Below are 13,025 nucleotides of genomic sequence, written 5' to 3' on the forward strand. Positions count from 1 at the left end.
TGTAGTGTACTGAGGTCACTATGGGCCTCAGGTTTTCTCCCCAGCCCCCAGAGGGCAAGGCCCATATTCCTGCAGTAGCCTCAAGGTACCCTGTCCAGTTGTAGGTCAAAAGCTTGATGAGTAAGTATTGCTTCAATAGCAGGCCTGAGATAAGTCGGAATAAGACCCGTCCTGTGGGGCCAGAACAATCTGGTGGAGCTTGTGATCTATAGGCAGCCTGTTTGCATGAGTTGATGAGGTAAAGGAAATGATGAAGAAAATACAAAATATGACTAAATTTTCACCCTCTGCTGCCCCTCCCTGCACCCTACACCCATTTACACACACTAACACACTCACTTTCTCACACACACTTATACACACAGTCATTCACACACACTCTCACACAAACACACGTTCACACAGATACTCGCTCTCACACCTCTGCCTCAGGGACTCATGATTTTAAGAGCTGAGGTAAGAGGGCTGCTCCATACATAAGTCACAGAAGACATTTTCAAGAGGACCCTGGAGGACATTAGCAATGGAATCAAAGGTGAAACTGAGAGGGAGAGAGGGTTTTTTTTCTCTCACTTCTTTGAAAACACTGTGCTGCTCTGGCCCTTTGGCACATTGGGGACAGCACCTGGGGGCCAATGGGTGGGACAGTCGTGGCCCTTGAGGTGGTGGCTTTGGAGGCTGTGGATACCTAAGGGGAGAAGGGGAAGTGTCAGGCAGGGGGAAGGATTGTCACCTGTCAGGTGTGTGAACTCTCAGGTTGTCTTTGATCAATTCTGCCCCCAGTGGGGACAGCACATAGTAAATGCCACCTTGTTCTAGGGCATGACATTTATTTTCATTACGTGGCAAAACTGATTCTTCACTAGCAAGAACTCCCTACCTCCATGGTCTTTCCCAGCTCCCTTGCTCACGTGGGTCCACAGTTGCGTCTGTTGAGATCGGCAGAGCCTGGGCACGTGATTCTGGGCTGCAGGTGAGAAACTCTGCTGAGCCTCAGTTCTCCCATCTTTAAAATGGGAAAGGTAATTAAATCCCCTGCTAAGTTCATGGAAAGAAATGAAAAAAGGTATGTATGTTCACCATATATGTATGTGTGTATGTATGTATACCATATATAGACCATATATGTATACATATGGTGCTTAGCACTGTACCCAGCACATAATAAGCTGTAAATGTTACTGTTGATATTATCATCCAGGGTGGCTTTCCATGGCAGGAGCCTTGGAGTGTCTGAGTAAATGGAATGTGACAATGAGGGAAATTGACTTTAAAGTCTGTTGGCACTTACATATCCAAGTGAGTGTGGAACAGGCAGCCACCCCAGAAGTCCTCATTCCTTCGTTCGGAAAGTCAAAGGGTGCTTACGTTCTCTAGGTGTTCATAAGCACCAATCCCAAGTGGCTCATTCACCTTCCCCATCTCCACAACTATTCCAAACACTTTCACTTGCTTCAAAACTCTTTCCCCATTTTTGCCGTTCCCTTTCCCATTTCGATGGGCCTTGTCTCTTTCTTAAAAGGAAAATAGAAGCTATCAGATGCAAACTCTTTCACCTTCCCAATCTCTTCCATGCAAACTTGCTCACACTGGCACTTCTCTTCTGTGTATAGTTGAGGAGTACTGCCTCTCCAACTTAACATTAATCCCTCTACCTCTGCTCGTTTTGATCCCAGCACCTCCTGCCTTCTCAGGAACCTGACCATAGCTCTCTTTTGGTTATTTGACATTTCCCTCCCAACAGTGGCAGCCCCCGCAAACTCCCACTACACTGGACCTGTCATAGCCCACGCATCTTGAGGCGGAATGCAGGGCAGCAGGAGAGGGGCGTGGGAAAGGCAGGGCAAGGGTGAGAAGCCAGTGCCTCTTTTTCCCACCTGTGGATGGTGGTAATGAATAATGGCTAAGTCATGCCAGTTAACACGTGGGGGTCACATCTCTTTTCACAAGACTGCCCCAGATTCTTCAGGGTGAACCTGGAGGCAGCCAGCAGCATTTTCGACCTGGGCTCTGATTTAGACAACTTACTGATGGGTGGCAGTTCGGGCGGCTTTGTGTGACTTCCTGAGAGACTGATGGCAGGACCTGTGCAGACACAGTTATAAGACAGAGTGTCAGGAGCTCTCACACTCTAGGCCGTTTGTCAGAACGCTCTGCTCCAGAATGGGGGTCCCAGTCAAGCCGGCCGGGCAGCCCAGCCCACCCTCCTCGACACTTCTTGACCGTCTCCATGGGAAACCTCTAGAAGGGAGGAGACTGGAGGGAGAGAAGCCAACAGGCATCTCTGCTTGGCAGGGCACCACGCTGAGGGGATTCTCCAAGGGCCACCTGTGAAGACAGGTGACTTTGGCCAGGGAATGGAACTCCCCCTTGGTGGTGGTAGCTGACCTTCAAGTCATCTGGGAAGAAGACTCGAGGCCACAGGGGCCTCATAATCTCCCCACTGAGTTCCTAAAATAAGCACTCGGAGATAATGTGGGTTAAAGGCAGCAGCAAGGCATCCAGAGTCGATTTGCCTCCTCTCCCAGCACCTGGGTCCCTGTCTGCCCAGCAGTGGGGACAAGAACAGAGTGACCCCTCTAGAGAGCCACAGCGACTCCCTGAGATTGGGTGGGGTGTGAGCACATGAGTGAAGTATCACCAGAACCAGGAGGAGACTACTGGCTGGAAGCTAAGGAACTGCCTGGAAGCAGGAAATGGAATCAGGGCACTCTGCGATTTCCTGCAAAAAGACACTTCCTTGTCATCTCTCTTGAGTCTCCTGATACCACAAATAACTCCACAGCTAGGGTTCCACTGCGGGGCAAGGATAAGCAGTGTCAGCCTTTCCCACCCTCCTACCCCACACTGTGCAGCACAGGGCTGGTGCTGTCCATCCAAAGCCCTACTTAGGGGGTTCATTGACAAGATGGCCCTTCTCTTGGAAACGTAAGGACTGTGGCAATGGAAAGGCTAGCACTGGGACCCAGACGTCTCAGCCAGCTATACCACCAGTCACTGTGTAAAGCTCAGCAGGTAAAGTGTTGGCGTCAGGCCCCTCATGACCTTGTTTTTCCCCAACAGTTTGGCCTGCTCAAAAGTAACTTCATGAGACAAAGAGGGAGAGGATCTAGGAGCGTGAAATATGACTCCCAGGTGTTCACGGGCCCCTCCAGGATCTAACCTCCAAGATCTTTACTCTGACCCCTTGGAAGAGGTGACCACCTGCCTGATTTCCGCTGGGTAGGATGGTTACAGAGCTGGGTTCCTGAATCTTCACCTCCTTCCCTCATACCCCACTTGCTCTGGCCTCTCCAGAACCCTCTCCTCTGCAAAGTGGTGGCCTGGGACAGTTGGGTTCTTGCTGCCCTTCTGAACTGCCGCTCTTGACTGCCCCTGCTTATCTTACATAGCACCCATTTCATTTCTCAAGATTTCTAGGGAACCCTCACACCCTCTCCATCCTTGGACATAGATAACATGGCCTACTCATCCTCTGAAGGGTCTGCCCATTGTCACCCAGGGCTCCAGCAGCCAGCTGCCCCAGGGGACGGAGTGGGGTGGTGCTCATGTCATTGGGCTTGTAGGGGGACCACGCATTACCTCTACCCCTGGCCTCTGCCCTCCTCCCTCTTACCATCCAGCACCGCTGAAGGGTTGGGAGCAGGCATACCTTTCTCCAGCTGCCTGGCAGAACACGTCCCTTCTGGGCAGAACAATTAGGAAGGCGTCCCTTTCTCCAAGCTTATGCCACAGCGTGACTTGGTGAATGAAGCTAGGGCTGAATTCCAGTCCACCTCTCAGCAGCCCCTCAACTGGGCACGCCAGGCAGGGCAAAGCTGCACGGTCGTGCACTCCACAGTGACGCTGGGTCACCTAGACCCTGGGGGTCCAAATAAGTTACTGTGTCTTCCCCATTGGGTCCTAGATGGCGTAGCTGTGCTCCAATAGCTTCCTCCGTAAAGCACTGTTTTATTTCTATTTTTGCTAACTCAGTTCAGTGGGAAGTAAAATAATTGCTTCCATTTATTGAACTCCTACAGGTGTTTGCTGCACCATCTCATGTGCTCCTCCCAAACCCCTGTGATGGGAAGTAAGATCCCCTTCCCAGGGAGCACCTTTCAGTGACTGGCTGAGGTCACAGGGTCTGTTGGCTCTGGCTCCGGAGCCCCTTCTTCCCTTCTCTTCCCCTCTCCCAGGGTCCCTGCCTCTGGTGTCACTCAGGGCTGCTGCTGAAATTCATCCTTTCTGTTCCAGGCCCTCCTGCTTCTGGCTGCTTGCTCTTCCCAGGAGAACCTCTTGCCCACTGGCTCTCCTTCTGCCACTCTCTCCAATACACACAGGGAAGGAGAGGGGAGAGTAATCGATTCCATTTGTGTCTTGTTTTTATTTTGCAAATGAAAATGAAAATTGGTTTCATGGGAGAAGGCAGCTGCCTTAGGAAAAACTTGTATCTGCCTTATTAGGTTGCTGCAAAAGTAATTGCGGTTTAAAAAGTTAAAAATAATTATACAAACCGCAATTACTTTTGCACCAACCTGACAGAATCTCATAAAACAGTAGGTGTCACCAGGGATTATGCCTCAAAGGGGATTTGCTTCTTTTCTTAAGCCAGGGTTTACAGGATAAGAATTTATGGTGAGTGGTTATAGCAGAGGATACCATCAACTTCTCCACTGGACCCACTGTTTTCTTTTTGGTCATCATTTATGATCAGCTCCTGTTCAGAAGCCCCTCATAAAGAAGGACTCCCGAGAACTTTGAGGTTCCAAGGGAACGAATGCCCAGTCGATGGAGAGGGGGCCTGGATACCACCAGTGACCTGAGGAGGGCTGCTTCGGGGTCAGGTGCATTGCAGCAAAACTGTTTTTGTTTTTTGTTTTTTCAAAGGGGCACATGATCTTGGGCTTTCACATCCTTTCTTGATGTTTTCATGGGAGATGTTATATAGGCAAGTACCGTCCCTGGTAGGCACGTCTTCACGGTTCAAATGGTTCAGCCAGTCCTGTATTTGCAGACTTTCTGGAATATCTATTTAAAAGTGTGGATGGTTCTTTCTGGGGTGAGGGCTCTCTGAGAGACCACTCTTACATCCTTTGGTAGTAAGAGGAACTTCATCTATCTTTTTCTTCATATATATATATATATATATATATATGTACAATTTTTGATTATATATACGTATATATAGTCAAAAATTGTATACACATTTCAAGAAAGAAAAAACTGTAAGCACCTCTTGTAATTGCAGAAGTCAAACATAACTTGTATTCATCTTTTGTTATCGGTGTATATTATTACAATTTTAATAGCTTTTCTTTTCTTAAAATGTGTACATTTTTTTGCACCCTGTGTGTGTGTGTGCGTGTGTGTGTGTGTGTGTTTAACCTCAGTTCTGCCTTGCCATTGCACTACTGGAAGCCACCTTTTAAGCTGGTGTTAATGACACGTGACTCAGATTCAGCCCTGATGTTTCCTCCTTTCTCTGGCCCTCAGCAGTCCTCTACCAGGTCCTGCCATGACCTGGCCAGCACTCCTCTACTTAACAGCCTCAACAGCCCCTGGGACATGAACTCAGGCCATCCCTGGAAGAGGTGAGCCCACAAATCCCTTTCTTTGAAAGACTTCTTCCATCACTGGACAAATAACACAACAGGTAACAAAACTACCTGGCTCAAATTTACTTTGTTCTCCAGCCTACCCTTCCCCGACAATTGCAGCGTGCAGGCTGAGGAAGGTCAGAAGACCGCAGGTTCTAATGAGTTATGGAGGTGGAGGGAGAGGGCTGGCTGTTAAGATACTGAACCGGAAATGTCTGAGAGAGAGATAAAGAATTTAGCAGCAGGGGCAGTAAAGAGTTTTATTTGCTGTTTGGGGAGGGAAGGGGACAGAACAGAGTAACAGGGAGGAGGGGAAGGGGCCTCCAATGTCCCCTGCTCCCACATCAGCAAGGCAGTGGCCGTGGTACGGAGTAATTTATTTGGAGTAAGGAACTGCCCCAAAATGGGCCTGCTAGACTAGGACAACAAAAACCAAGAAAAACCATCAGCTTTGCATTTGGTGTGGATTTTCTGCTTTAATATAGGTTTGACTGGGGGAAAGGAGGGAAAGCAGTGGCTTCTACTGTCCCTGGGCTGGCACAAGCTCCGATCCCAAGGGCAGGTATTCTGCGGGACAAGGGACCAGACCCTTCCCAGGCAGGTCACACAGTGGGGCCACTGCTCCTGGAAAGGGCAGCAGCTGCCTGCTTCCTCCCCAGGGTGGCTGCACCAGCCTTTTTGCTTGGTTTGTTCCTAGCTCTTACCTGCCTTCATAGTCAAGGCTGACTACAGGAGCGGAGCCCAGGGTCCCCCAGACCACTCTGAGGAAACCACGTCAAGCAGAGTGGCTAGCACTGTCCCAAGGAACATGTGGCTGGGCAGGGTTTCCCCACAGACATTTGTGCCTGAGGGGCAGGCCTGAGGAGGGAGTGAGGCTTCTAAGGGGCCTGAACCTGCACCCTGTGGTGGAGGGTGGAAGGGCAGAGCCTCGGAGTCTTCTAGAACAGTCTGCTGAGTGGCCTCCTTCTCTCCACACAAGCTCAGGCTGCCTCCTTGAGTCCTTGCAAAGCCTAAGGCAACGGAACTGAGAGGCACATTACTGAGGGGCTCCGGCCGTGAGCTTCACCCCTCCCGCTCCCCCATCTCAGCCTTCTTGCCCTTCAGAAAGCTCATGTTATGAACCAAAAGGAAACCTCTTGACAAAAATCTTTCATCCTCAGCACCCCCTCCCCCCAATTAAAACCAATAAAATTGCCTACTCAACAAACCCGCAGGCCAAAATAGTTTAAAATTTAAGACTGGTCTTTAAAAACAAAATAGACCAATAACTTAAGTCCATCTCATATATTATAAAACCAAATAAATCGTCCCACATTCAAGAACATTCACTTGATTTTAAGACACAGGAAGGATGCAGGCTGTCCTCCCCATGCCTGTCCTAGTGGCGTGTGTCACCCACTGGATGTCCCCCCGAGCTTGGCAGGAGACGCAAGGCAGATGATAGATGGGGAGCTGTGCGGGCAATTTCTAGATGTCAGTGGCTCCTGCTTCTCAGAAAGGCTTTCCACCCACCAGGCACTCACCAGGGAGCTGAGTGAGCTGAGAACCAGGGTGGCTCATCGGAGCTGCAAGTGACAGACACCAGGAGAGGAAGGAAGGTCAAGGACACATTGTATTTAAGGTAATGGAGATGCTTTGAGCGCTTTGTGCTTCCTTCCCAAAGTTGCCTCCTAAACAGTAGGTGCCCCATAAATATTAGTTGATCTAACCAAAGAGATAACATTCATCATAGCCCCCAACAAAATCACTGTCTTAAACTGAATCCAACTAAGGAAATTTGTTAGCAAAATATTTAGCACTAAACTCGGCTACATCTATAAAATGGAAAAGGCAGGTATCCTGTTTGCTCTTTCCCCAGAGGCTCCTTGAATTTTTCCATCCTGCACGACTTTCAGATTCTTCAAGTTCTGCTACCTACAGCTGTATATGCTCAGTTTCCCTGTCGCTCTTTCTCTGGAGTGCTGCAAGAAGCTCCGAACCTGTGTGTGAAAACTGAAGTGGGGATGGTGGCAGGTGAATCAGTAATGCAGGGTGAGAGGTTACATGTGACTAAACATACACATACATGAATATAAAAACAATAAAATATTTTAATTCTCTTTGTACACGGCCACAGGCTTTCTTCAGTCAGGTGAACCCCAGTGGGCACTTGTCTTTGCAGCTATGAGGTGACGGCGTGGTCATGTGCCTCGGTACAGGTGGTCCCAGCGAGTCAGTACAAGTCACAATTAAAATTCTGCACTCACGGCCCTGGGTATGTGGTGGTGATGAGAGTTGCTGCCTCTATCAACGGACACAACCTCAGCTCAAGATGCAGTTTGTCTCAGCTGTAAAACGCCTCAAAATATCAATCACATGTCTTACCCCTAGTTTGGATTTTTATAAAATGCTTTATCTATACATATATACATGGCACAATAAATGTGCTTATTATGCACTCTAACATAGAGCACAGCAATACATACACACCAAGGAGCGTAACCCCAGAGGTCTCCACAGTGGGAAAAGTGCGAAGGTTAAATATATGCACACGGTGTGACGGCAGACAGGTACGGAGCGCCACAGTCCACGCCTTACCACGAGACCCACCCGACACCAAGTGCTTGTCTCCTTTGTCCCATGGGTGGTAGGAGCAGTAATAGAAACAATGTCATTTTCTAAGGGCAGCAGATGTCAGACAATCTGGTACAGAGGGAGTGATTGCTATCCGGAGATTATCTAGAAAGAATTGCTGAAGGTCAGCCTGGCTCATGACCCCAGGCTGACGTCTGCTCTACAGAGGGTGGGGCTGGCTTTGGGGGTTGCGGGCTGATGAGATATCTCTGACACACACACTGTCACACTCACTCATGCACCTGCCCCAGGAGAAAGTGCACTTCAACAGCTGATACAAAAATAGATTGGCACGGTCTTTTGACACAGGGAGGGTATCTTTTAAAAACTTTCCCCCAACTTCTGCAAATTCCCTTCCCCTCTCTAGAACTTCACAGTCTGAGTTGGAGCAGGTTTGGAGACAAGGCCCTGGACCACACTTGCAAGGGTTGTGTGTGCCCGGGGGGAACTGGGGAGGAGACAGCTAATAACTCTTGCGAGTGGAGAGCTGGAAGGGTGTCTGCTGTCTTCTGCACAGGTCTCCCTTCCCTCGCTGAGTAGTAAACATCTCACAGCTCATCTTGGCTAGCCAGACTGAAGAGTCCCTGAAAAGTTTCCAGCTGCATCTACACAAAAACATGCTGAGAGGAAATAAGTTTCGTATGTTGAGTTCCATTTTTGCATTTCCAGTAGTAAGCGCGGGTCCACCGGGCTCAGAAGAAAGGGTCCCTGGCCCCCCTCGGGGGCCTGTGCTAGGAGCTCTGGATCAGGCGTCTGTAATGGGGCATGACTTCGTGCTCTGGCAAATGAAGGGCAAATTCCAAGGCCACTAACACTGGGAATTCAAAGGCAATCAGTTCTCGTCTGTTCAGCCGGAACTTCTCTTCCAGTTTCTGCAACAGAATTAAAGGAAACCAAAAGCATTTTAGCTCCAAAATCAAAATCCTAAGCTTTCTCCATGTGTAACCTCTCCATCCACCAGCCAGTGTTTACAGAGAAGCCCACTGTCAGCAAAACTGGGGGGGGGGGGGAAGAAAGGAAAGCATCAGCTGTATTTCCTGCCCTCAGTCCTGGTGGCGAAGAAATCGAACCTTCCTGAGGATCCACAGTTTGTGGAAGCCTCACGTACATCCCACGACTTCACTTAATCTCTCGATATCTTACAAGGTTGATGCTACATTTATCTCCATTGTACAGATGAGAAAACAGGCTCACGCAGGTAAGGAATTTGTCCACAATGACATGGGCAGTACATGGCAACGCTGAGATTCAAACTTAATTGGGACGCAAACTTCAGTGCTCCCACTAGGTTATTCAGACTTAGAGGTAAGACGGAAAATAGTGCAAATCATTGGCAACAGTAACAATCTCATGGAAAGTTCAGAATTGCATGAGCTGATTATAGTGGACATAGCTGGGTCTTTTTATTTTATGCACAGGGACCCTGGTGAGGTCGCCTCACTTTTAGAACATCACACAACTCATGTGCATCTGAACAGGCTGAGTGCCCAGCGTGTGGCTCTGCACCCAGGGGCTCCCCTCCTGCACTGCCTCTCCGTCCTCCCAGCCGTATGGTCCTGTTGGGGTAGAAGTGATGGAGGAACAATCAGGGTGCAGGTAGGTAGCGAAGGCCTCATTCTGTTTTGGCTTCAACTCAACTGCTGGCTTAATAACAATAATAATAATAATAATAATAATAAAATCTCATCAACAGAGTAGTTGGTCACTGCATTCAGTTTATAACTGGGATGGGAGCTTGTGTTAGGCTAACTGCTACTGCAATTGGCTTGTCAAACCATTATTTACCCTTATTCTACACTAACACGATCAGCTTTTGCTGGGTGGTATTTTATTTGACTATGATTAAGCAGGCATAACATCACTTATAATTTTATTAATATTTGTTACTTCTAAAGATTCATTAAATCAGCAAATATCTATGTAAACCTGTCGAATCTCAGCTCAGATTTGGTATCATCTCCAAGTCAGGTGATTTTGTACCATTGCTTACACTCAGTAAAGCACTGACCTAAAGAATACTTCCTTCCATTGGTGGATGCATGGATAAACAAAATGTGGTATATACATACATTGAAATATTGTTCAGCCTTAAAAAGGAAGGCAATTCTGATAATGCTACAACACGGATGAACCATGATGACATTACGCTAAGTGAAATAAGGCAGATACAAAAGGACAAATGCTGTATGAGTCCACTTATAGGAGGTACCTAGAATAGTCAGAATCACAGAGACAGCAAGTGGAATGGTGGTTGCCAGGGGCTGGGGGGACGGGCGTGGGGGGGTTGTTGTTTAATGGGTACAGAGTGTCAGTTTTGCAAGACGAAACAGTGCTAGAGATGGATGGTAGTGGTGCAAAACAATATGAATGTACTTAATACCACTAAACTGTATACCTAAAAAGAATTAAAATGGTAACTTAAAAAGCAAAAAATAATACTTTTTTATGTGGAGAGTACCTACATTAGCTCCCTTTCTGCTTTTTCTCCTTTGCCACTGAAGACAGCTGCACAGCTAGACATATGGGGCATTATATTAACCATGTCTTTTGTTTTCTGTATTCTGATGCTTGGACATCTTGGAGCCTTGCTGACCCTGGAGGGGCTGTCCCTCCCAGGGTTAGCCAATTCCTAGAGAGCCCAGAGAGTGCATGTTCAAATGAAAACCCACCAATGTGGAGCACACACCCCAACCACTCTATCGGCTCTCATCCTCTGGGCGACTAGGCCCCTTCCCCTGATCACCCAGGGCCAGATGCCAGACACCCAGGGACAGCCTCTGTGCCCAGAGCCCACTAGCCACTCCTACACCTGCTCACCCTGCCTGGCCCATTCCTTCCTGTGACAACAGAAATAAAGTCTCCTGCCCACAGTCCCTCCCACTCCCTCTGAGCCCTGACCAACCCTGGGACTTCCCTGCATGGCCCCTTGTTACGGACTGAATGGTCGTGTCCCCCTAAAATTCAGTACTTTGACATCCTACCCTCCAATGTGATGGCAGTAGGAAGGGGACCTTGGGGAGGTGATTAGGTTTAGAGGAGCTCATGAGAGTGGAGAGCTCATGACGTGATTAGCACCCTTGTAAGAAGAAACCAAAGGTTGCTCTCTCTCTCTCTCTGTGCCATGTGAGGCCACAGTGAGAAGCCAAGAAGAGGGTCCTCACCAGACACCCAAGTAGATGGCACTTCAATCTTGAACGTCCAGCCTCCAGAACTGTCCGCAATGAATGTCTGTTGTTTAAGCCACCCAGTCCATGGTATTTTGTTATGGCAGCATGAGCTAAGACACCCACCTCTTGGGAACAGTAACAAACTAGCTCTTCGATGGCAACTGTGTCCTGATCTGTTGGCTTTCGTGTACCTCAACTTTTCTATGAATACACTATATTTTGAAACAGGCATTCATATATTTGTGTAAGGAGATCAGTGTTCCTTGCTCTGATGGGGCTCTCCTTTAGAAGAACGTAGGAAACACTCAGTCAAACACACGCCCTTCCCCAACGAGAAGACAACCAAGGCTGCAAGAAGCTAAGGCGTGTTGAGCCAATGTGTTTGATGGATGCTCTATGGGTCACATCTCCCAAGACCCCAGTGGTTTCTGTGGCTGTGCGAGTAACACTGGACTAGGGTGAGTGCAACCCCAACCATCAGGACACAGGCTACTTACATCAATTAAATGCTTGACTTCGTGCTTTTTGAGATCACTTCCGATTTTGGCTGCTAACAGCACACATGCTCCAGCACAAAGCTTCCGGTTCTGTTTGTTTAGCTTGCCCTTGAGGGCAAGCTTCTCAAAGTAGACAAAAGCCATGGCAACCGTGGGCTCCTCGAAGCCACAGTCCTCCTGGGCCAGCTTCCGCATCTCTCGCTTCAGACTAGAGAAAGACAGGAAAGAGCGAAGTCTTAGTCGAACTTGGAGTTTCAGGGACCCCAAAGGAAAAAAAGACTACTTCATCTTGAAAGCATTTCCTCTTTCTCATTCCCAGGAGGGTGACGTGGAATGAAATTAAATCCCTGTGAGTGAGAAAGTTACATAATGAGTAAGGAATAGACTCAACTCGCTGGGGCTCCAGACTGCTCTGCTGGTGGAGTGCCGTAGACCATGTCGACATGGGCCACAAAGGACCACACTGAATCCTAGTGGATGTGTCAGGGTTTCTCTGGAAACTAGGAGAGCTGTCCAAAGTGAGAGAGGGAAACTATGAGGAGAACTACAGTCATTCCAGAGAGATGAATATAGAAATAAATTAGGTACTTGGTATCAGCTCTGCAGAATATCGGTTACGTCATTAACTACAGCAGAAGGGCTGGAGTTACAGCACAATGACCAGTGAGTGTGCTTAGGAAAGCTACCCAGCAAGTGGACAGTGTGAAGTTAGTTTTTCTTACCTCTTTGGCTCAGAACATACCAGAATCGAGTCAGTAGTAGGATGCATGTGTACATGTGTATAGGCTAGCCCCCACGACCACACATACACACCCCGATACCCCCAGCCAGATTCTCTCTAGCCCAGCAAGGCCAGTCCTTTTGACTATTTGGTCGGCACACATGAGTCACCAGTCGATCCAATCAGCTACAGAGAAAATACAGGCCTGATTTTGCTTAGGCTGCTTTGCTGACTGATTAAAGATAGGGCTTGGCTGTCACTTCTGGAAAGACAATTGTGGGTAAAGAGTTATCTCAAACCCTACGATACCAACTCTTTTCTCTTTTGTTTTGTCTGCATTTGAGAAAGCAGGGAACCGAATGTTTCCTATTCTCTGCGTTTTCTATAACATAAATCTTAGTAAACTGGTGAGCTACAGAAAGTGTGAAATGATCCACCAAAGGAAGCT

General features: G+C 48.2%; 1 protein-coding gene and 1 long non-coding RNA gene across 3 annotated transcripts in view; one reads left to right on the forward strand and one right to left on the reverse strand.

Moving 5' to 3' along the window:
• The first annotated feature begins 5,366 nt into the window (after nucleotides 1-5,366).
• Nucleotides 5,367-7,564, forward strand: LOC109452365 (uncharacterized). Its single transcript, XR_012498783.1, has 3 exons — nucleotides 5,367-5,573; nucleotides 7,095-7,200; nucleotides 7,438-7,564. It is a non-coding gene; the product is annotated as an uncharacterized LOC109452365 (long non-coding RNA).
• An 87-nt stretch (nucleotides 7,565-7,651) lies between these two features.
• CABLES1 (Cdk5 and Abl enzyme substrate 1) overlaps nucleotides 7,652-13,025 on the reverse strand; it is a 108,588-nt gene continuing 103,214 nt past the window's right edge. For both annotated transcript variants that reach the window (XM_019741223.2, XM_019741224.2), the window contains 2 exons: nucleotides 11,857-12,064; nucleotides 7,652-9,064 (listed from right to left, as the gene is read on the reverse strand). In XM_019741223.2, the coding sequence (XP_019596782.2) occupies nucleotides 8,924-9,064; nucleotides 11,857-12,064 (349 nt within the window). In that variant the 3' untranslated portion in view covers nucleotides 7,652-8,923. The remainder of the gene's footprint in view (nucleotides 9,065-11,856; nucleotides 12,065-13,025) is intronic.

The sequence above is a fragment of the Rhinolophus sinicus genome, linkage group LG09, assembly GCF_036562045.2.
Source record: "Rhinolophus sinicus isolate RSC01 linkage group LG09, ASM3656204v1, whole genome shotgun sequence".
Lineage (NCBI taxonomy): Eukaryota > Metazoa > Chordata > Mammalia > Chiroptera > Rhinolophidae > Rhinolophus > Rhinolophus sinicus.